This window comes from Cervus elaphus, chromosome 5 (assembly GCF_910594005.1).
Source record: "Cervus elaphus chromosome 5, mCerEla1.1, whole genome shotgun sequence".
NCBI classification, from domain to species: domain Eukaryota; kingdom Metazoa; phylum Chordata; class Mammalia; order Artiodactyla; family Cervidae; genus Cervus; species Cervus elaphus.
In genome coordinates, this window is record NC_057819.1 from 113,083,093 (window position 1) to 113,104,718 (window position 21,626).

Below are 21,626 nucleotides of genomic sequence, written 5' to 3' on the forward strand. Positions count from 1 at the left end.
ACTCAAACAGTTTCATGTACCTTTATATACACATTATCAGGGTGTTTCTTGGTGAACTCTGCCACCCATAGCAAAATGGTGTTTGCCAGCTCATCTGAAGTTTTCATAATTAGGTGCTTTTTTCTTAAATGAATGCCTTTACCCTAATGTGTCCATTTCTGTAGGTGGATAGTTACCTTAGGGTTATTTGTTATCTCCAAAATGAGAAAGGGAGGAGTATTATCAAGATTATTATAGTGAGGCATTTCAAATTTAGCATGAGTAATCCTTCCTGTCTTCCAGGCCTTAGGACTATAAAGTTCCTATAAGAATAAAATAGTGTGATACACAAACTTCTTTTTCCCTTTTGCTCAAATCAATAACTTTGCTTTTTCTCCAGTAAGTGAGCCATCAAAGTCATGGTTTTCTCTAGGTAATAATGATCCTTTTGGATAGATCAAAAATAATTTCAAGAACCAGTGGGTTCATGGTACCAGAGGAAGAAGGCCAGGTACAAAATGAAAATCGAAGAATTTAATGGGCTCTTCTTTGAAGACAGATAGTCTTCTCTTGATTCTTATCCCTCCTGAGTTACCATTCCATCTTTATTGGTTTTCTGTCTAAGCTCTTTTCTAACCAGGTTAAATAACAGTATTGGTTAACCTCTGTGGGTCTCAGTTTCTTCATCTGTAAAATGAAGGGACTAGACTATGACCTGATATTCCTGTTCTATTTCTCAATTTCTTGTATTCTTACATTTCTTCCCGTCATTATTTCTAGAAAAATTTTCTGCATTCATTTCCTCCACTTTTCACTTCCTGCTCATCCCTGAATTTTAATCTCATCATTTAACTGAAACTTATCCCACAAAAATTACTAATTACCCTACATCTCAAATCCAGTCATCATTTTTCGTATTTCTTCTCCTACACTCTCTTGGACACATTTGATACTGACCACCTGAGTCTTAACTGAGTCCTAAACCATTGCTTTCAAGAATACAGCTACACCTCTGCTCCTTTTCTTTCTTCCACTCATAGATTCTGAAAGAATGGTCTAAAATTTGTCATTCTTTACAGTTTTGTACTCGCGATCTTTTTTCCTACCCTCTCTCCCTCAGTGATCTCATCCCTTCTTGTGGCTTTGGCTCTATGTGAATGGTTTCATATTCTCTAATAATGGCTTCTTCCCCTTTCTGGATACATTCCTTACTATGCCCATCAGACATTCCTACTTGGATGTTCTGTCATGACTTTCAACTCAGTCACCTAGTCATCATACTTTGTTCTTTGGCATCCTTCTCTGTTATTTGTTGGTAGAATTACCCTGAGTCATCTCATGATTATTAAGAAAAATTTTAATTGCTCTCATTTTATACCAGCTGTCTCCAGTAATTCACTAGGTCCTATTGAATCTACTTCTGCAGTTTCTCTTGAAGAATTTTTCTCTTTTCCTTGTCTTTGTCACTATCATTTTCTTTCAGCTCAGTTCTTAGAACCTTAATTGGAATTTTGGTTTTAAGTCTTTCCTTTCCATCATGGTCGGGAGGCCAAGGTACCAGTCCTGAAGTACCACACCATTCATGTAAGTGAAAGAACTTGGGCTGTTAAGTCAGATATATCAGCATTCACATATCAGTTCTGTCATTTTTTCTAACTGTGGTACTAATGCAAAGTTCATTCTTTCTGAGTCTTGGTTTTTCATTACTAAGATGGAGCCCTTACTTGTATTGTTCAGATATTATTGAATGGTAGCTAAATATGTTATGCAATTATGCTTGTCAATGATAGGTAGTCAATGAGTATTTCTTTCCTTCCTCTACTTTTTTTCACTTTAAATCCATCAACCATAGACTAGCTGGAGCTTCTTCTCCTGACATTTCAGACTCTTCTTCTACCTGCCTGACTTGTCCATTCTTTTATTTTACTCCTTCTTTCCCTCTCCTCCATTTTGGTCTTTGCTCCATGCTGTTTTCTTCATTTGAGATTATTTAAGATCTTAAAAGATCTTGCATTTGCCAAGAATTACTGACATCCCTTTCAATTATATAGATTGAAAATGCAGTTGATAAAAATATACATTTTCATAAGCTAATAAGTGAATTTTCAGAAAAGCAAGCCAGAAAAACATGCTGATCAATCAAGAAATCACTTTAATAAAGCATTAATTTATTGTATTACATAAAACCAGGATTTCGAAAATGTTTTTTTGACTTGTAAGTTTCTGTTATTAGATGTGTATCTTTATTATCTCTACTATAGAAGTAATGAAATGTTTTTAAAGAAAAATATTGAGGCTTTAGCACCTCTAGCTGAACTTTTTCCTGAATTTTAGCAAGGAATTCAACATTTTCATTTTGCATTAGGCCCTGCAAATTATGTGGCCAACTCTGGTTATTGGGGCCTTCTCTAGGGAAGCTGAAAAATCCTGGAGAAAAGAACTCAAGATACAGGTATTTGAGTGTTTCCCACAAAAGAAACTCACCTGACAACTGCCCTGGAATGAAATACGCACACATACACACAGAACTTTCAAATACTTAAGGTCTTCCTCTTGAAAATGAACAGAATTTCAAAGATCACCTTACACTGAAAAACACTGCAATGTGAAAGACAAAGATTCAAAGAAAGAAGCAAAAAATAGCACTCTCGGAAACAGATAATCAAAGAAGCTGAAGAAAACTTTAAAAAAGAAAGTAATTATAATTAATATCCTTAGAAGTAACAAAAATACTGCATATTTGAAATACGAATAGAATATCATCAAAGTTGAGCTAGAGAGCAAAAGAAAGATCTTGGGATTATAAGCTAACTTCCACAACCAAATGTCAACAGATTGGTTGGGAAATAAACTTTTAAAAATCTCCCCAACAGTAGAACAAAGGACAAAAAGATAGATCAACGAAAAGATTAGAAAATTAGATGCTTGGCCTAAGAAGAATAGTCTTAAGGAGGGCTTCCTGAAATAGAGAAGGGAAAAAGAATGAAGAAACTATTTTATAAAGAACCAAGTTTCTAAATGGAAAGAGACCATCAAGAACTATGAATAATAAATGAAAAAGAATCACAGCCAGGCACGTGCACAGACTATTTCAGAGAACCATGGAAGAAAAGACAACATGTATCCAAGGACGAGGAAAGCAGAATGGTTCAGGACTTCTAAACAGTCCTGGAAGCCATGATTCCAGTGAAGAAAGCCTTCAAAATTCTAACTGAAAATGATATTCAACCTAAAATTCTCTACTTTGACAATTAATCATGAGTGAGGATGGAATGAATACATTTTCAGACATAAAAAGTCTCAAAAAGTTCACCTCTCTTGAACTTTGTCAGGAAGTCACTAGAGGGAAAAATGAACAAGAAACAGGAAAGCTTAGGATCCAGAGAATGGGGTTCCAATACAAGAATGCATTGAACAAATTTCCCTGATGGTGTGTACAAGGTAAGAATGATATGTCTATAAGCAAGTAAGCAGGGTCTCTAACAACCCCAAGAGGCCAGGCTTCCCACTTAAATGGAACTTGCCTTGAATGTAGACAGAGGCAGTGGTATTCTAAGATACACGAATGATCAAGGAATCCTATCATGTACTTCTATTACATTCCTGTATTAGCCAACTACTTCCTGAAAACAGTGAAATAGAAAGATAAGGTGACCCTGTGTCCTTTTCTGTCTTTTCTTACTTATCAGAAAGCCAGTGGTGAAGAGTGTTGGTAGAATGTGAGTCTGTAAAGTGAAATTTAAAAAATAGTTGAGTTTGTTTGATGCAGTGTTCCCACTGTTTTGGTAAGAATAAAATGCATATGCATGTATGAGCTATATGAGTTGTGGACTTCCCTGGTGGTCTTGAGGTTGAGACTTGTGCTTCCACTGCAGTGGCCATGGGTTCCATCCCTGGTTAGGGAACTGAGATCCCTCATGTCCTGTGAGAGAGATCAGCAAAAAAAAAAAAAAAACAAAACAAAAAACAAAAAAAAGAAAGAATTGTGTAATTTCATTGACTGCATGTTCTTGTATTTGGATTTAAAACTGTCATTGCACAATATGAAACTGTAAAATTCATGCCAATAGCTTAAATTTTTAATTTTTATGTACTTATGATGACATTGCTTCCCAGGTGGCGCTAGTGGTAAAGAACCCGCCTGCTAATGCAGTACACGTAAGAGATGCAGGTTCAATCCCTGTGTTGGGAAGATCCCCTGGAGGAGGGCATGGCAATCCACTCCAGTATTCTTGCCTGGAAAATCCCATGGACAAGGGAGCCTGGCGAGCTACAGTCCATAGGGTCACAAAGAGTTGGACATGACGGAGTGACTTACCACACCTAATGACATTAAATGGCCAAAAAATCCTACTCCAAAACTATGACGTCAAGAGTATGAATGCAGAAGGAAAAAAAAAACCAAAACTTATTTTAGTGCGTTTAGTGACGCTTTTTCTGCTGATTTTTTTAAAAATTTTTTTATTAGTTGGAGGCTAATTACTTCACAACATTGCAGTGGGTTTTGTCATACATTGACATGAATCAGCCATGGAGTTACATGTATTCCCCATCCCGATCCCCCCTCCCACCTCCCTCTCCACCCGATTCCTCTGGGTCTTCCTTTTTTCCGCTGTTTTTTGAACATAGGACTCCACATTTTCATTTTGCACTGAGCCCTGCAAGTTATGCAGCTGGCCCTATACGTTGTGCTTGTGTGTGCTCATTGCTTAGTCATGTCCGACTCTTGGTGACCCCATGAACTGTTGCCTGCCAGTCTCCTTTGTCCATGGAATTTTCCAGACAAGAATACTGGAGAGATTTGCCATTTCCTCCTCCAGAGGAGCTCCCCATCCAGGGATTGAACCTGCGTCTTCTGCATCTCCTGCATTGGCAGGCAGATTCTTTACCCCTGAGCCACCTGGGAAGCCCATACATTGTACCATTGGGAAATTATTTCCCCACCAACTTCTACTATTTGCTTCATTTAGTGACCTTTGGCTCAAGATTTTATAAATATCCTTTTTCCCCTTTCTTTGAACTCCCATATAACTGTTGGGTTGTTTGGTAGAATTCCTGCCCTCATTAAAGCTTCTCATTAGAATCAATCACAAATTTGAGAAATATGAGAGCTGTTCTTCCTTTGCAGAGTTTAAAGTTTTTTGGGAATCCCTATCATACAGTTTGATTGAGAAAGATGGAAAAATGTATTCATCAACCTCATGAAATTTTAAGTTCTAGAAGAGCTGCTCATGGGTTAAATCTTGCCCACCCTATGTTTCTGTACAGTCCATGAGCTAAGAATGGTTTTTTATGTTTAAATGGTTGGAAAAAAATCAAAGAAAGATAAATATTTTTTGTCATGTCAAAATTATTGGCCATTCAAATTTCAGTGTCTATAACTAAAGTTTATTGGCAGGTAGTCATGCTTATTTTCTTATCTATTGTTTATGGCTGCTGTCTACTTCAATGAATGAGTTGAGTAGTCATTGAAATAGAGAACTTATGGCCTGCCAAGCTTAAAATATTTACTGTCTGGGCCAAATATTTTAGAGAAGAAGCTTGCCAACTTCTGCTCTAGAAAAAAGTCAGTGGCATGAGATTCTTTGCTGTAGGTCTGTCGAGATTATCCTGATTATGGGGAATGGTATCCTGGTAAGTATCCAGATCTCTAAATGAGTCCGAGATAGGCTCATAGGTGAAACACCAGGAATGCGCCATCTAGAGGTGGAAGTTTTCAATCGCAGGAAAATTTCTAAAAATTTTCCAGATTGCTTCGGTTCAGTCGCTCGCTCAGTTGTGTCCTCCTCTTTGCAACACCATGGATTGCAGCACACCAGGCCTCCCTGTCCATCACCAACTCCTGGAATTTACTCAAACTCATGTCCATTGAATCGGTGATGCCATCCAACTATCTCATCCTCTGTCCCCTTCTCCTCCTGCGTTCAGTCTTTCCCAGCATCAGGGTCTTTTCCAATGAGTCAGTTTTTCACATCAGGTGGCCAAAGTATTGGAGTTTCAGCTTCAGCATCAGTCCTTCCAATGCATATTCAGGACTCATTTCCTTCCAGATTGCTTGCTCATGTAAAAATGATTTAAAGATTATGCCTGCTTCCCTAGTGGCTCAGCATTAAGAATTGACCTGCAATGCAGGAGACACGAGTTCGATCCCTGGATCAGGAAAATGCCCTGGAGAAGGAAATGGCAACCCACTCTAGTATTCTTGCCTGGAAAATCCCATGGACAGAGGAGCCTGGCAGGTTTTAGTCCAGTTCATGGGGTCACAAGAGTTGGATGTGACTTAGCGACTCAATAACAACAACAAAGATTATGCCTAGTGAATGTTTAATATTTAAATGCCATATGGTATTGACTATTATATAAAGCTAGGGTAAAAGGCAGTTAAAATATATTCCATAAATGTTTCCCTATGAATTAGACATGGAAAAAATAACTCTCAATTATTTATTTGTCATGAGTGAATGAACATAAGTGCACATCAACTTTTTTATTTATTTGAAAACAAACACCCAACTTCCTATAAAAGGTAACTAAGACAACAGGATTTTTTTTTCTTGGTAAGTAACTAATCTTTAAGGGTAGAAAGTGTTTTTATTATCTCCTTGATATTTAGAATAATAAAGTTTTGCAGGATCTTTCCCCAAATGATTCTTTTCTCAAAAGTGACAATTAGAAAGGAACTCTTTGTTCTGTCTTGCCATTGGTCATTTTAGATGTCTTTTCTTCAATGGACTGAACCCTCAATGAAAGAACTTTACCACGTTGATCTATCTCTTCAACCACCGTCTTTACCAGTGTGGTTCTGGATAAATCTAGAAATAAAACATATGTAATACACATATTCAACTGAAAATATTACATGACAAAGAGTTCCACTGTTGTAATATAATTTTTTGTTGAGGGAGTTAAGTATTGTTTTATAATAATTGTTTGGGACAGTTGTATCCGCTCAACAGAATACTTTAAGTTCAGAGCATATTAGTTAAAATTACTTAAATATAGACAGGCTGTTGCCATAGTGTATGATTATCATTAATGTAAAAATATTTGCTGAAATAGAAGGAAAACTAGATTTTATTACCTTTAGATGAATTTCCTGGGCTTCCTGATCCAAAGCCTTTTGATTTAGAGCATGAGCTGTTAAAAGAAATCCAATTTATTCTGTAATATTTGTTCATCACTTCATAAATATTCATTGAGTCAAGGGATGAACATGAATGCAAGCAAACTTTGTAGGCCCAAAACAGATTTTCATTTTCTATAGAGGAAAATATTAAAATTTTAGCTATCTAAATCTAACATTTCGATAACTAAAATTTATCTAAAGAGGATATAAAACCATCTTGTTTACATTTGATTTTTTTTAAACCCAAGAATTTAAAACTTAAGGAAAAAGTATACACTTTACATATAGATCCTGGGGGGTTGTAAAGAGTACATTTATTTCAGGACAGCAGTGATGTTAGGAATGAACTGAAAGGTGGATAAAGCTTCAAATGCACAAGGACTAAAAGGATAACAAATGGAGACTTCTGCAAGAATGACTGGGATCACCCAGGGCAAATGAAGATGTGGCTGTGATGTACAAAGAGTGGAAGAGGGGACAGTTGAGGCAAGAGAATGGCCATGCTTTTCTGCAGTGGGAAGGAAGAGGGGAGGCTTGGAGGCATAAAAGGGGAATGACTGTCTATGGTTGTGGCTTGAAATAGGTAAAAACTGAATTTTCTAATGGCATTACTTACTTTCTGTCTCCATCTATCAGGCGGCAGTAGGTCTCGATTTCTTTTTCCAGGTGGACCTTGATGTCCAGGAGCTGCTCATACTCCAGTTTCTGGCCCTCGGTCTCGGTCCTGACCTGGTGCAGCTGCTCCTCCAGGGCCCCGATCTGAGCCTGGATCTGGGCCAGCTGAGCACAGTAGTTGCCCTCCGTCTCCGTCAAGGAGCACTCCAGGGAGTGTTTCTGAGGACATAAAAGGTGTCACAACAAGGGATGAAGGAGGACCACTTGGAGGACACGTGAACTAGTGTTTCTCAGCAAAGGGCAGTACTGCTCCCTAGGTGAACTTTGGAAATCTGAGGCACTTGTCACAGTTAAACAGGAGGTGGAGAGAAAGGGAAAGTGACTGGCGATTACTTGGGGGTGGGGTGGGGGTGGGCAGGCCTGATGGATGTCCTGGCGTGAGATACCTGACCCACAGATTTCTGATTATTCCAGTAGACATTCACACATTTAGGTATTGTTTCATATAACAACCAATCTTTATATTAAAACACTTTGGGGGGTACCATAATAAGAAATCAATCTTATTTTGAAGTCTATCAATTTTATTTTGAGATCGCATACTTATTTTTGAGTTGCCTGTTGTTTTCAATCTTACTCTACTACTGTCTCCAAAGATCTACCCCACCACTGCTTTTTGTGCTGCTGTTTCTTTTTCTAATTCATCCTTGATTCTCTGTCATCAGTCAAAGGCCTTTTAATAAGCACTTGAGATTGTGTGAATGCCCTCATAAGGGCGGGATTTCAAGACAAGAGATATATTTCATAACCCAGGATAGGTCATTATTTCAACTCTACTCTTGTGAATATTATACCTCCTCATTTCCACTTGCATAGTCTGTAATTTGTCTTGTCATGTGATCTCTACTTTAATTAATATAATTTTCCTCTTTCTATTATCGTATCACATCCGGGTGGTTATTACGTCTCTTGATATTAGTTATTACCTCAGTGTGCACTCCTACTTTCACTTTTTCATTTTCTTTGTATTCTTGTGTGGACCAACTCCCAATCTTATGTTGTTTAAAATGAAACTTATCCATGAAAAGAAGGTGTAAGCCTCAGTCTGTTTCATTACAGGGTAGTTGGGCCCAAGTGTTTACATATTAAATATATATTATTTTAAAACTTCCATTTTTCCTCTTGATTGCTGTTATGGCATTACACTGGTTTTAAAAATCTTGTGTGTATTGCTAAATATATTATCTCTTGACTCCATTTTTAGGATTATAAAGAGGGAGTTATAAGAGATTCATTATTAAACAGGAGTCCCAGGGAGCTAAGAAGCACTGCCTTTGATAAACAGGCTGACCAGTACATCACATGGTTGGGGCTGGGCTCTCCAGGGAAAAGAAGCGGAAGGTGAACCAGATAGTGATAGGATGCTGAGGTGACAAGTGGCAGATATCAGGGAGGTGCATGCTCAGGTGTTCAAAACTTGAATTTCCCTGATAAAGTGTTCTCATATGATACTCCTTTTCAAGATTGTTAACACTGTCCTAAATCAGATCAGACCATAAGCATCTCTATCTCACATCTTCCTACTGTAAAGGTTGGCTTGTAAATGAGGAGACAGGTCAGGATGAACTTAGAAGTTTGTACATTACAGGAAGCATGTGAAGCATTGAGATATTATATTTAGACAACTCAGCATGTTCACAGTTTGTGTTCCAAACTATAGAAGTCATCTGACCACAAAAGAATCTCAGGAATGGAAGATAGGTTCCATGCCACCCTTATTCTATTATTCGGTTATGTTGGAAGTTAAGATGGGCCTTTTTGTGGATTATTTCATGAGCCCAAACTACAGGACTACTTGCTGCACGGAATCTAGCTATTTTCTAATGTCATTGCTTTTCTGTGAAAGTGCTTAAAATTCTGCTCTGGGAGCTCAGGAATTTATTTCCTTCAGCGCAGCTCCAAAATGAGAGGGAGGATTTGTGTTCAGGAGCACAGCAGCAGGAATAGGTCCTCAGGTTCTAGCTGCAGGAAATAAGGGAATGGGGAAGAGAGGAGGGTTCCAGGAGCCCAAAGTGGAAGGGAGGAGGGTCTTGGGTACCAGCCAGCAGTGGGGAGGAAGGTGAAGGAGGGGAGGGGCACAGTTGTTCAGATAGGGTTAGTGAGTGGTAAAATTTCCAATCTAAATAAGATATAGTAAGAAAGCCCTAGCCTTTTTTAGGGTGTCTGCATCAAATCAGTCTTCCTCTTGTTTTGAGTATCTTTTCCTTCTCTGCTTACTGTTCTCATTTGTATAATAGTGACTCTTTGTGTCAACCTGGTGTCCTCAGGGGGCGTGAAACCTCTGATGAGGACAGGGAACCCTTGGACCACCACGTGTGCCATAATTCTCAAAACCAAGGCTTTTGAATGCTGCCAGCAGACACTCCAGAAGAGAAGCCGTTTTCCTCCTGGGCTGTGTCCATGGAAACATTCGAAATAATTGGCAGTAAGTGCCAGAGAAGGCTGAATGCCAAGCCTTTTGGGGTGTGTCGGGTTGGGATGTCTCCCCTGGATGCCCTGAGGCTGAAGAGGCTAACAGTCCTCACATGGAATCACAAAAAATGTCCCCTTCTTTGCCTGGTGGCAAGCACAGTGTGGCCTTTAACAGGACTTCAGCAATATTAGGAGATGCTGGTGATACCAGCTCTGCTTTGCCTGACCGCCTGACATAAGCTTGCCACTTGATTGTCAGGTAGACCAATGCTGCTGCTGTTTGCTTTGCATCCAGCTGAAGAAAGGACCAATTTCGGGAAGTGGGCACTGAGCGTGGGCGGGAAGGAACCTTCAGAGACCTCAGGGAGGAAGAAGTACTGTCTGTCTCTCTGAGCGTCTCGGGGTCTGTCTGTCCTCCTCTCTCCACTAAGTATTTGGAGGTGAAGTTATGACAGGGGGCCTGGGAAGAATTTCAGTTAGACTTTTTGGAGTCGCTGACCTGCGCTCTCACCTACCGTTGCCAGGAGGGACTGCAGCTCTATGTCCAGGGTCTGCACCATGCGCTTCATTTCCGTGAGCTCGCCCCGGGCGGAGGAGGCCGCGCCCGAGTCGTCAGAGATCTGCTGCTGCAGGCTGGCGCTCTGTAAGGCCGGGCGCCCAGGAGTGAGCGTATCTGAGCTTGCCAGGGGGTGGGTGGGTGCATGGCAGGGGTCGGGTGAGGGGGATGAGGGGGTGGGGTGGAGGGATGCAGGGTGAGGGGTGTGGGGGTGGGGGGTGGCGGGGGTGGGTACCGGCCGGGCTGGGCTGGGCATTCCTCACCTTTTCGTTGAACCAGGCCTCGGCGTCTCTGCGGTTCTGCTCGGCCAGGGCTTCGTACTCGGCCCGCATGTTGTTCAGCAGAAGCGTGAGGTCCACGCCCGGCGCCGCGTTCATCTCCACGTTCACGTTGCCTCCCGCGGCGCACTGCAGAGACTTCATCTCCTGCGGGGAGAAGTTAACTGTGACCTGAGGGCGGTTTGGGCTCACCTGCGCTCTTGTTCCTTTTTTAGGTCTCAGTTTGTGACTTAAATTCGAGTTGTCTAAGTTAAGGCACGAATGATTTTTTAAGTTGACTTATTCGATCAGTAGTCATGCCAATCATCTATTTACTTCGTTATTTGTTAAGACAGCCACAACCAACACCACAACATCCAGAGAGGTGTTTTATCCTTTTAAGTGAGAAGTGGGTACAAAGATCAGAGAGTTCTTAAATTCTTTTTTTCCTTTATTTTTTAAAAAATATTTTATTATACTTGATTTACAATGTTATGTTAGTTTCAACTGTACAGAAAAATGATCCATATATATGTATATCTATTCATTTTCAGATTCTTTTCCATTGTAGATAATGTTATTACAAGACATTGAATGTAGGGAATTCCCTGGCGGTCCAGTAGTTAGGACCTGGCTTCCACTGCAGAGGGCATGAGTTGGATCCCCCCTGGTTGGGAAACTAAGAGCCCATCACATACCGTGAGGTGCAGCAAAAAAAAAAAAAAAAAGATATTGAATATAGTTTCCTGTGTGGTACAGTAGGACCTTGTTGTTTATGTTATGTATAGTAGTTTGCATCAAGCATATAATTCTCGATTAAATGTCAGTGAGAGTGCTTGTTGAGGGACTAGAGCAGTGGAAAAACAAATAAAAATCCCTGCCCTCTGGGAACTCTCACCTTAAGGACAATAGCTCTCACTTGAGCACTTGTTATATGCCAGACATTGTTCTAAAGCAGTTTAGGGGTATTAACATCTCTAACTGATAGGTACTATTACCAGACTTAATTTACAGATTGGGAAATGGAGGCACAGAGAGGTTAAACTATTTGCCCAGGATGCTTAGTACCTGAACATCCAGGATTTGAACATTCCTGGATTTGAACATGGTAGAGAAAAGTAATGTACTAATTTCCTAAGGTTAAGCTGTGACAGCCAGAAAATTGAAGGATACAGATCAAAGTGGTAACCATGTATTATCTTGGGGGATGAGATTAGAAGGGCAGAGCGGGAGACATGGAATTCTTTGTTTTATATGCCTTGGCACTATTTGAATTATTATAAGGAGCACGAGTTACTATTGTCATTTAATCTTCACTCCCAAGTATTTAAAATAACTAGAGCTAAATCTTCCCCTACCTCTTCATGGTTCTTCTTGAGATAGGTCATCTCTTCACTCAGGGATTCATACTGCAGTTCCTGGTCAGTCCTGCAGAGAGTCAGTTCATCCAGGACTCGCCGTAACCCGTTGATGTCAGCCTCTGTGTTTTGGTGAAGGGCGAGCTCATTTTCATACCTTGGGAAACATTCGTGAATCTCAGCACCAAGTGGACTAGCTCAAGAGACCAAAAAGTAAAACCTGCTTTCCTCAACTGCTCAACTGCTTTTAAGTGAAAGTTAAATGAAATCAGGTCTCTAAATATTATAAAAGTATACAAAGAAAGTCCTCCTCCACTCCTCTCACACAATTCTGTGCAGAATAATCAGCATGAATATCTGGTCATGCAAATTCCAATAGCATATCCCAATTAAGTAGAAATAGACTGTTTCAGAATTTTATTGAAGTTAAAAGTAAAAATTGTAAATTGGTCCATTAAAACAAATATTTACATTTACTTTGTACTTGGCACTGTTTTAGGCAGGCCTAGAAATACAGTGATATTTTGGCTCAAGAATGTCATAAATATGTAAAAATGTGAGTCTAGCTGATTGTAATCTTAGAACATGCTTTGTATTGCATTTTGTTGTAGCATTGTCACATATGTTACTTCCTTTAATCTCTTAGATTATAGCTTGTCCTATGCGTATGTACTAAGTCACTTCAGTTATGTCCCACTCTATGTGACTCTATGGACTTTAGCCCACCAGGATCCTCTGTCTAATGGGATTCTCCAGGCAAGAATACTGGAATGGGTTGTCATGCCCTTCTCCAGGGGATCTTTCCAACCCAGGGATCAAACCTGTGTCTCTCATGTCTTCTGCACTGGTGGGCGGGTTCTTTACCACCAGCGCCATCTGGGAAGCCCATAGCCTGTTCTAATCAGGGTGAAATTGAAATTTTATATAACACATTAAGTGGACTAGAACCATGTTCTAGGTGTGATTATTTTCTATATCCTACTTTAGCTGGAAATCATCAGCAGCCAGTCTGGCATTATCAATCTGCAGAATGACATTAGCATTTGCCGTAGTGGAAGAGATGATCTAGAAGAAATCAGGAGGGAGAACACAACCAGTAAGTCTGCTCTAACAACCTATTATTTCAGGAAACAAACAAGCACACAAACAAAAAACATTGTACAATCAACCTTGGTATAAAAAAATCTCACTTCCTTATGTAATAACCAAAAAGTTTTAAAATTTTATTTTTAAAAATTACAAATATGGTTTTACTTCTTTCCATATAACTTTTAGACTGTAATACTTCTTTATCAATGAATATATCTCAAAATAAGCAATAATGGAACTAGTAACATTTAAGTTGCATAGACATTCATGAATCAGAATGCCTGTTTTTAGCTAGTAGGAAGAATTACATTTCAAAATAGATAATAAATATGTATAAATGATACATAACAGTTCTGAAGCATTTCCTGTTCTACTTCTCTGTCTTTTGCTAGATCATTTTTAGTTTTAAATACTTTGAGTAGTTCCAAGTTTGTGAATTCTCACCTTATTCTTAAGATCTTCGATTGCTAAGTGATATCTGCTGTAGTCATGATCAAGTCCATGGCAAGATCCAGGACCATGTTTTTCATACCAACTTTTGATTTTTCTCTCTAGTTCAGCATTTGCCTCCTCCAGAGCTCGCACGTTATCCAGGTAGGATGCCAAGCGGTCATTAAGATTCTGCATGGTCACCTTCTCATTCCCAGAGAAGAGTCCCCCTTCACTTCCAGCAAAGCCAGCACAGGTACCACTTCCCAGGATACCACCAGCGTGGTCCCCACCAGGAAGACTGCCCAAGCCACCTCCCAAAGCATAGGAAAATCCACGTCCAGCATCAGAGTTGCCACAAGCATTGCTACCTGCAAAGCCTGTGCCTCCACTGGATGGCCTGACAGATCCAGTTCCAGACCGTAGGCAAATATGCCTGGACCCGCTAGAAAATTGGAGAGACATGGCGGTATGAGAAATGGTCTCCTTGTCTGTGGATAGTTGTAACTTCAGAGGAGAACAGAATATTATGTGCTGATGGCTTCTTTGGGCTTTTATACACATTGGGGGGTGTCTCTATTTGAGTTATACATGCCAAAAGGAAAAAAAGGCTTCATTCAAATTAGCATGAAATTATGTATAATTGGGTGATTTTGGGGGCTAAATTAATGTCTACCATCCTGGGTTGTTGCTTCAGGATATTTGTTATCTTACATATAATAGGGTTCATTCTATATTAAGTTCATTATTTTAACTTATAATTTTGGGTGAGTAATCCTTTACTTTCATCTAGACCCTAAGAATATACCATTATTATTTGATACAAGTTATTATAAAGTTTTAAAAGTTAAGCTTGTAATAGGGTACCATCAGCTACAGTAGGGTCTTAATTACCAGAGAGATATATTGATATAAGGAACCATTAGCTACAGAAACACATATTTTATCCCACCACACCAAGAAGCATTGTGTTGTTTTAAAAAATATATGATCCTACTAACTTCTCTTGTCTTACTGTGATTATTACATCTATTCGTTACCTTGAACAATAACCTAAATATTGACTGATTCCTTTATTTAAAATGTATAGCTACTACATTTGTTAGTCAATACTAAGTGTGAAAATAAAGACATGATGCTAAATAAATGCAGACATGAAAAATGCTTAGTTATAATCTTTGAGAAATGTATGGTCAGGACCAGATAGGGGCTGGATCATGTTTAGCTGTCTGTATTAAAAACTTTGAAATGAATCATAACTAAAAAGCAGGGGACAACATAATCAGGTTGAAATGAAAAATAAGACCAGTTACAAGGCTAGGACAATGGTTCAGGTGGAAAGGATGAGGGTAGTAGGATGGAAAGAAGTTGAAAGGAGATGGTCACTGATTGAATTTGGAGAATAAAGAATAAGAATTGGGGGTGGCTCTTAGGTAATTGCTTTCAGGTGCTGGGAATCCTATAATACTGACTGAGATAGGAAACACAAGAGGAGGAAGATACTGGGGTTAGCTTTGGTCCAGCTGAGTTTTAGGGGTTGGTGGAATGTCTCATATGAAGATAGGAAGTGTGAATGTTTAGAATAAGTACTTGGAATGGGGAAAGATGCCTGACTAGCAATGAGTGAAAGGATTGTTAGGAAGAAATGAAGGACCAGCTCTCATTTCTAATGACGTTTAAATGCATATTTGGAAGTTATCTTTGTGTAGGAGAAGAGAAGATGATCGGCTGATATGCATTTGGGGTCTGAAGATGGGCTCAGAAGAAGGAAAAAATAACGAAGAAGTTTCTGGTGTTCTTGAGAAAACAGTTGAGGTGATTGACCACAGTTTGTGCATGCTCAGTTGTGTCCCAACTCTTTTATGACCCCAGGGACTATAGCCCACCAGGCTCCTCTGTCCTTGGGATTTTCCAGGCAAGAATATTGGAGTGGGTTGCCATTTCTTCCTCCAGGGGAATCTTCCTGACCCAGGGGTCAAACCCACATCTCCTGCATCTCCTGCATTGGCAGGTAGATTCTTTACCACTCAGCCACCTGCGAAGCCCATGATTGACCATATGCTGCTGCTGCTGCTAAATCACTTCAGTTGTGTCCGACTCTGTGCGACCCCATAGATGGCAGCCCACCAGGCTCCCCTGTCCCTGGGATTCTCAAGGCAAGAACACTGGAGTGGGTTGCCATTTTCTTCTCCAGTGCATCAAAGTGAAAAGTGAAAGTGAAGTCGCTCAGTCGTGTCTGACTCTTAGCGACCCCATGGACTGACGCCTACCAGGCTCCTCTGTCCATGGGATTTTCCAGGCAAGAGTACTGGAGTGAGGTGCCATTGCCTTCTCTGGATTGACCATATAGTCATAGGTAAAGAAGGAAGTAAGATTAGAAGAAGAGATACACTGAGCAAAGACAAAGATTGAGTCATTGGGCACTTTTTTGAGGATGTACAGCAGGTGGAGTGGGCGGGAGATTGACAGAGATGAAGGATGGTAGGTTAAAGTTGGATGGTGGAAGCCAGAGTTTAGAATTCTAATTGAGATATAACCCCAGATCTTGATAAAGTTTAGTGAATAGACATGGGGCCTGGACCCAACAATCGCTGGAATAAGAGTTTAGAAATGGGTTGACACTGAAATCTTGGAGTAGGAATGAGACTGGAGTGTTAAATGAGCCATCTATATAGCCAGGAAGTCTCTCATGATGGCAGGAGATGAAGAGAAGTGGACTGCGAACCAGATGCGGAAGTCCTTGGATGGTGGAAGGGTGTGGTGGGGGGTAATTGGATAGCATCAGCCTCAAAAGAAGAATTTTAGCTTAAGAATGAAGTGACAGGAAGCTGGATGTGGCATTGGGGATATAGAGAATACGGATTCGGCCTTGAAGTCCACATGTTAGATACGTGGAAGTGGAGTTGGGAGGGAATGAGGAGAGAGGTGGAAGGGAAATGGAGGAGAGGAGAGAGGGAGGAGAGGGTTGGGAGGTAGAGAGAGGGAATGAATGATCAGTTTCCAACAGAAAAAGTTCCTGGGTGAATTCGGGAGAAAGACACATTAAAGTGTAATATTATAAAAAATCTTTTCAGTTGAACCCTCCTGCAAAGGAACCTGCAGAAAAGGCTTAGGGAGTTGTCAAAATGTGGTTAAAAAGACTTTCCACCTCTTTTTGTCGACACAGTAAAGGAGACTTGGCTTAGCACAATGCCCAGCAAATGAAAAGCTGTCAACGAAGGGCAGCTTTATTGTTGTGGTTGTATTATAAGCTGGTGTGGACAGTCTGGGGAGGTCAAGCTGCGGTGGAAGCAGAGGTGGGCAAGAAATGACCTGAGAAGCCTCCTCTTGAGGCTGTGGTGGGAGATCGGGGTGAAGGAAGAAGAGAGGATGGGAGAAGGAGGAGCAGGAGGGACTTGGTTGGGCTTGACTGGTTCCAGGTCTGTGGCAGAGAGAGGAATGAAGTTGCTTCGCCACCAAGACAGTCAGGGTGTCTCCTGGGACTCTGCTGGCACAAGCAGTCTGAAACCTAGTTAGCTGGTACTGAGGCTGGCATCAACATGGCCTTTAAATGCATTTTCTGGGCAAAGTTGTAGGATCTTTTTAGAGCTGCAGAGGGCCTGAGACATCACCCATTTCAGCCTTTTTATTTGACAGATGAGGCAAGTAAGTCCCAGAAGTGTTAAACAGTTTGCTCAGAGTCACTAGCTACCTGCCAAGTGAAGATGTGGCATATTTTTAGGTGACCTTGAGAGTCTTGTATCGTGAGCACATTTCAGATATAAGTAATAACTCTACTGAATATCTGCTTTATGTGTTGCCATCAATAATCTTAAAATGCTGTATGGTTGTGAAATTATCTTTTAATTAAGTTATTGAATGATTGAAATTGAAATAACAAAGAATTAGGATATTAAAATATATAAAGAATTGTGACTCTCTTCAATGCTTGCGTGATCATTGAATTTGAATTCATGTGTCTCAGTCGTGTCCAACTCTTTGCAACCTCATGAACTGTAGCCTACCAGGCTCCTCTGTCCATGGAATTCTCCAGAGTACTGGAGTGAGTAGCCATTCCCTTCTCCAGGGGATCTTCCTGACCCAGGGATCAAACATGGGTTTCTCACATTGCAGGCAGATTCTTTACCATCTGAGCCACCAGAAAACTGTAAATAATAATAATTAGACAAATAATTGGTGTAATGGGCTTCCCTGATAGCTCCGTTGGTAAAGAATCCGCCTGCAATGCGGGACACCTGGGTTCGATCCCTGGGTGGGGAAGATCCCCTGGAGAAGGGAAAGGCTACCCACGCCATTATTCTGGCCTGGAGAATTCCAAGGACTGTATAGTCCATGGAGTTGCAAAGAATCAGACACGACTGAGCGACTTTCACTTTCACTTTGGCGTAACAGGTTCACATTCTATATATGTAAAGAAAATATTTCCAAAGGAACATGTGTGACAAAAAAGAAGGAAGATTTTGTTGTTGTTAATGCATACATTTAAATAAATAGCTTCTCGGCATCACCTCTGGCGCTCCCACGTCATTAACTGCCCCTGCCCCTACCTTTCTATTTCCACCAGAGGGCAGTGCTCACCTGCAAATGTAAGTTCTTGGGGCTGACTTCAACCTGGATCATACATGCCCTCCGCAGGAAATCATATTAAACCCCTGAATCCGCCTGCTAATGCAGGAGAGACAAGAGATGCAGATTTGATCCCTGGGTTGGGAAGATTCCCCTGGAGGAGGGCATGGCAACCCACTCCAGTATTCTTGCCTGGAAAATTCCATGGCCAGAGGAGCCTGGTGACCTATAGTCCATGGGACCGCAAAGAGTTGGACACGACTGAGCACACACACAGCACAACAGCCAGAACCTACCTCAACATTTATGTTTTCAAAGTCTACAGCGTGATGAATATAAAGACAAAATTCTCTTATGTTTATATCAAGCTTTATAAGTTCTGAAGGAATTTCTTGTAAATTATCTTATTTGAGCTTTACAATGAATTTGGGAATCAGGAAGAGAGGTTTCCTTCGTTTGATTTAAACATGAGGAAACTGAATAAAAGAACTGTTCAAGGATACACAGAATCAAACTGGGTGAATCAAGCCAGAATGAGCCTTGTAATTCAGTGTGATTTCTTTCACTATATATAGTTATCTTAATGTCAGGTAGAAAAGTAAAACTCAAACAATGCAAAAATCCTTCTTTAATGAAAAGCACAAACATATTTCTTAAAAAATTCTTTTCAGAATTTCTAGTAATAGCAAAATGCAGCTGTTGATTGCAGTTATGTGCCTATCAGGAGTCATTTATTCAATTTTTTAATTAAAAACATTCAGTTATCAAATTGAATTAATTTAATTATCAAATTAAATACCAAGACATATTTAATGAGTATCTACAATACACCAGGCATTGTACTCGTAGCAGAGGATATAGTGGAAAGGAAAATATATCCTTTCAAACTCTTATTGTGAATAATGCTGCTTTGAACACGGCATGTACAAATAGCTCTTCAAGACCATGATTTCAGTTCTTTTAGGTACATACCCAGAAGTGGAATTGCTGGTATTTTTAAAAAATATTTTGAGGAACCATCCTACTGGTTTCTGCAGCAGCTAATCTATCTTACATTTCCACCAACAGGGCACAAGTATTCCAATTTCTCCACATTCTTGCCAACACTTGGTATTTTTTTTTTTTTTTGATAGTAGGTATCCTAATGCATGTAAACTGGTGTCTCACTATAGTTTTGGTTTGCGTTTCTCTAAATGATTAGTGATGTCAACATCTTTTCATGTGCGTATTGGCCATATCCCACTTCCTTTTATCTTTACAAGAAGTTATTCAATCTATCAAAATGCATTTTAGTTCCATTCTTCTACTAATCTTTTTTTTTTTTAATTTAAAAAATATTTTTTTTTGGCTGTGCCACACAGCATGTGGGATCTTAGTTTGTGGGATCAAAAACTAGGTTGTGGGATCAAAACCCACAACTCCTGCATTGAAAGCATGGAGTCTTAACCACCAAGGAAGTCCTCTGCTTTTAGTTTTCCCTTCAAATTTCTTACTTCACAAAACCTTACAGAGGCTCTGTAGATCAACACAAATAAATTTATTGAAACATAGCTGGTTTACAGTTCAGTTCAGTCCAGTTGCTCAGTTGTGTTCAACTGTTTGTGATCCCATGGACGCCAGGTTTCTCTGTCCATCACCAACTTCCGGAGCTTACTCAAACTCATGTCCATTGAGTCAGTGATGCCATCCAACCATCTCATCCTCTGTTGTCCCCTTCTCCTCCTGCCTTCAATCATTCCCAGCATCAGGGTCTTTTCAAATGAGTCAGTTCTTCACATCAGGTGGCCAAAGCTGGTTTACAATGTTGTACAATTTCTGCTGTATAGCAAAGTGACTTAGTTATATCTATCTATCTATCTATCTATATATCCTTTTCATATTCTTTCCCATTGTGGTTTATCACAGGATATTGAGTATCCTGTGCTATGTAATATGACCTTGTTGCTTATCCATCCCATGTAAATTAGCTTGTGTCTGCTAATCCCAAACTGCTAGTTCTCCACCCCCACTGCCTCGCCCCCTTGGCAGCCACAAGTCTGCTCTATCTGTAAGTTTGTTTTTGTTTTGTAGGTATGTTCATTTTGTGTCATATTTTAGATTCCACATGTAAGTGATATCATACAGTATTTGTCTTTCTCTTTCTGACTCTACTTAGTTTGATAATCTGTAGGTCCATCTTTGTTGTTGCAAATGGCATTATTTTATTATTTTTAATGATTGAGTATTATTCCATTGTATGGAATAGTGCCATAGTGCCACTGTGATCATAGGAGTGCATGTATCTTTTTGAGTTATAGTTCTGTCTAGGTATATGCCCAGGAGTGGGGTTGCTGGATCATATGGCAACTCTATTTTTAGTTTTTTAAGGAACCTCCATACTGTTCTCCATAGTGGCCACACCAGTTTGCATTCCAACACACAGTAATAGATCAAAACTTTTAATGAGAATTCCTCTTCTAAAGGGGTCATTAGCTTGGTCATGGTTCAACTAACCTTCGAACCCATTTCTTTATACTTTTCTAGCATTTCTTCTTAGATAACTTTTTCTGTGTAGGAAAGATTAATTGAAAGCTTAAATATGTGATTTTTTTTCTTTGCTAAAATCTTGGACAACACTATTTTCAGAACACTACCCAAATTGTTCTCTGAGGTAATATCCAATGTTTGTGCCAATTCACAATTCCTTCTTTTCCAAACTGATGTTAGGCTGGAAAGACCTTTTACTCAATGTTAGCATGTGGATGGTGTTTCTGGGTTAAAAAAAATAATTAATTAGTTTTATTTTTGGCTGCACTGGGTGTTCATTGCTGTGCTCAGGCTTTCTCTAGCTGTGATGATTGGGGGCTACTCTTTGCTGTGGGCAAAGGATTCTTACTGCAGTGTCTTCTCTTGTTTCAGCACATGAACTCTAGGCACGGGGACTTCAGTAGTTGTGGCTCATAGGCTTTGTTGCTCTATGACATAAACAGAACAGGGAATGAACCCAAGTCCTCTTCACTGGCAGGAGGATTCTTAACCACTGGACCACCAGAGAAGTCTCAGTGTTTGTGTTTTTATCTAGAGACTAAGGAGCAAGATGACAACTCAAAGAGTCGTTCGTCTTTGGGCATGTCTTTTTCTGTGGGACAACCTGGTTCAAAAAGTATCCTTCAAAAAAAAAAAAAACTTTCATACCTAGT

The 21,626-nt window shown here is 39.9% G+C and overlaps 1 protein-coding gene across 1 annotated transcript; it reads right to left on the reverse strand.

The window, feature by feature from the left end:
* Positions 1-6,409: 6,409 nt before the first annotated feature.
* KRT28 (keratin 28) lies at positions 6,410-14,420 on the reverse strand. The gene is made up of 8 exons (XM_043904497.1): positions 13,897-14,420; positions 13,346-13,428; positions 12,364-12,520; positions 11,012-11,173; positions 10,708-10,833; positions 7,722-7,939; positions 7,061-7,116; positions 6,410-6,791 (listed from the first exon to the last, which is right to left on the reverse strand). The coding sequence occupies exons 1-8, from the start codon at positions 14,344-14,346 to the stop codon at positions 6,649-6,651; spliced, it is 1,395 nt and encodes a 464-aa protein (XP_043760432.1). The 5' UTR covers positions 14,347-14,420; the 3' UTR covers positions 6,410-6,648.
* Positions 14,421-21,626: the final 7,206 nt, after the last annotated feature.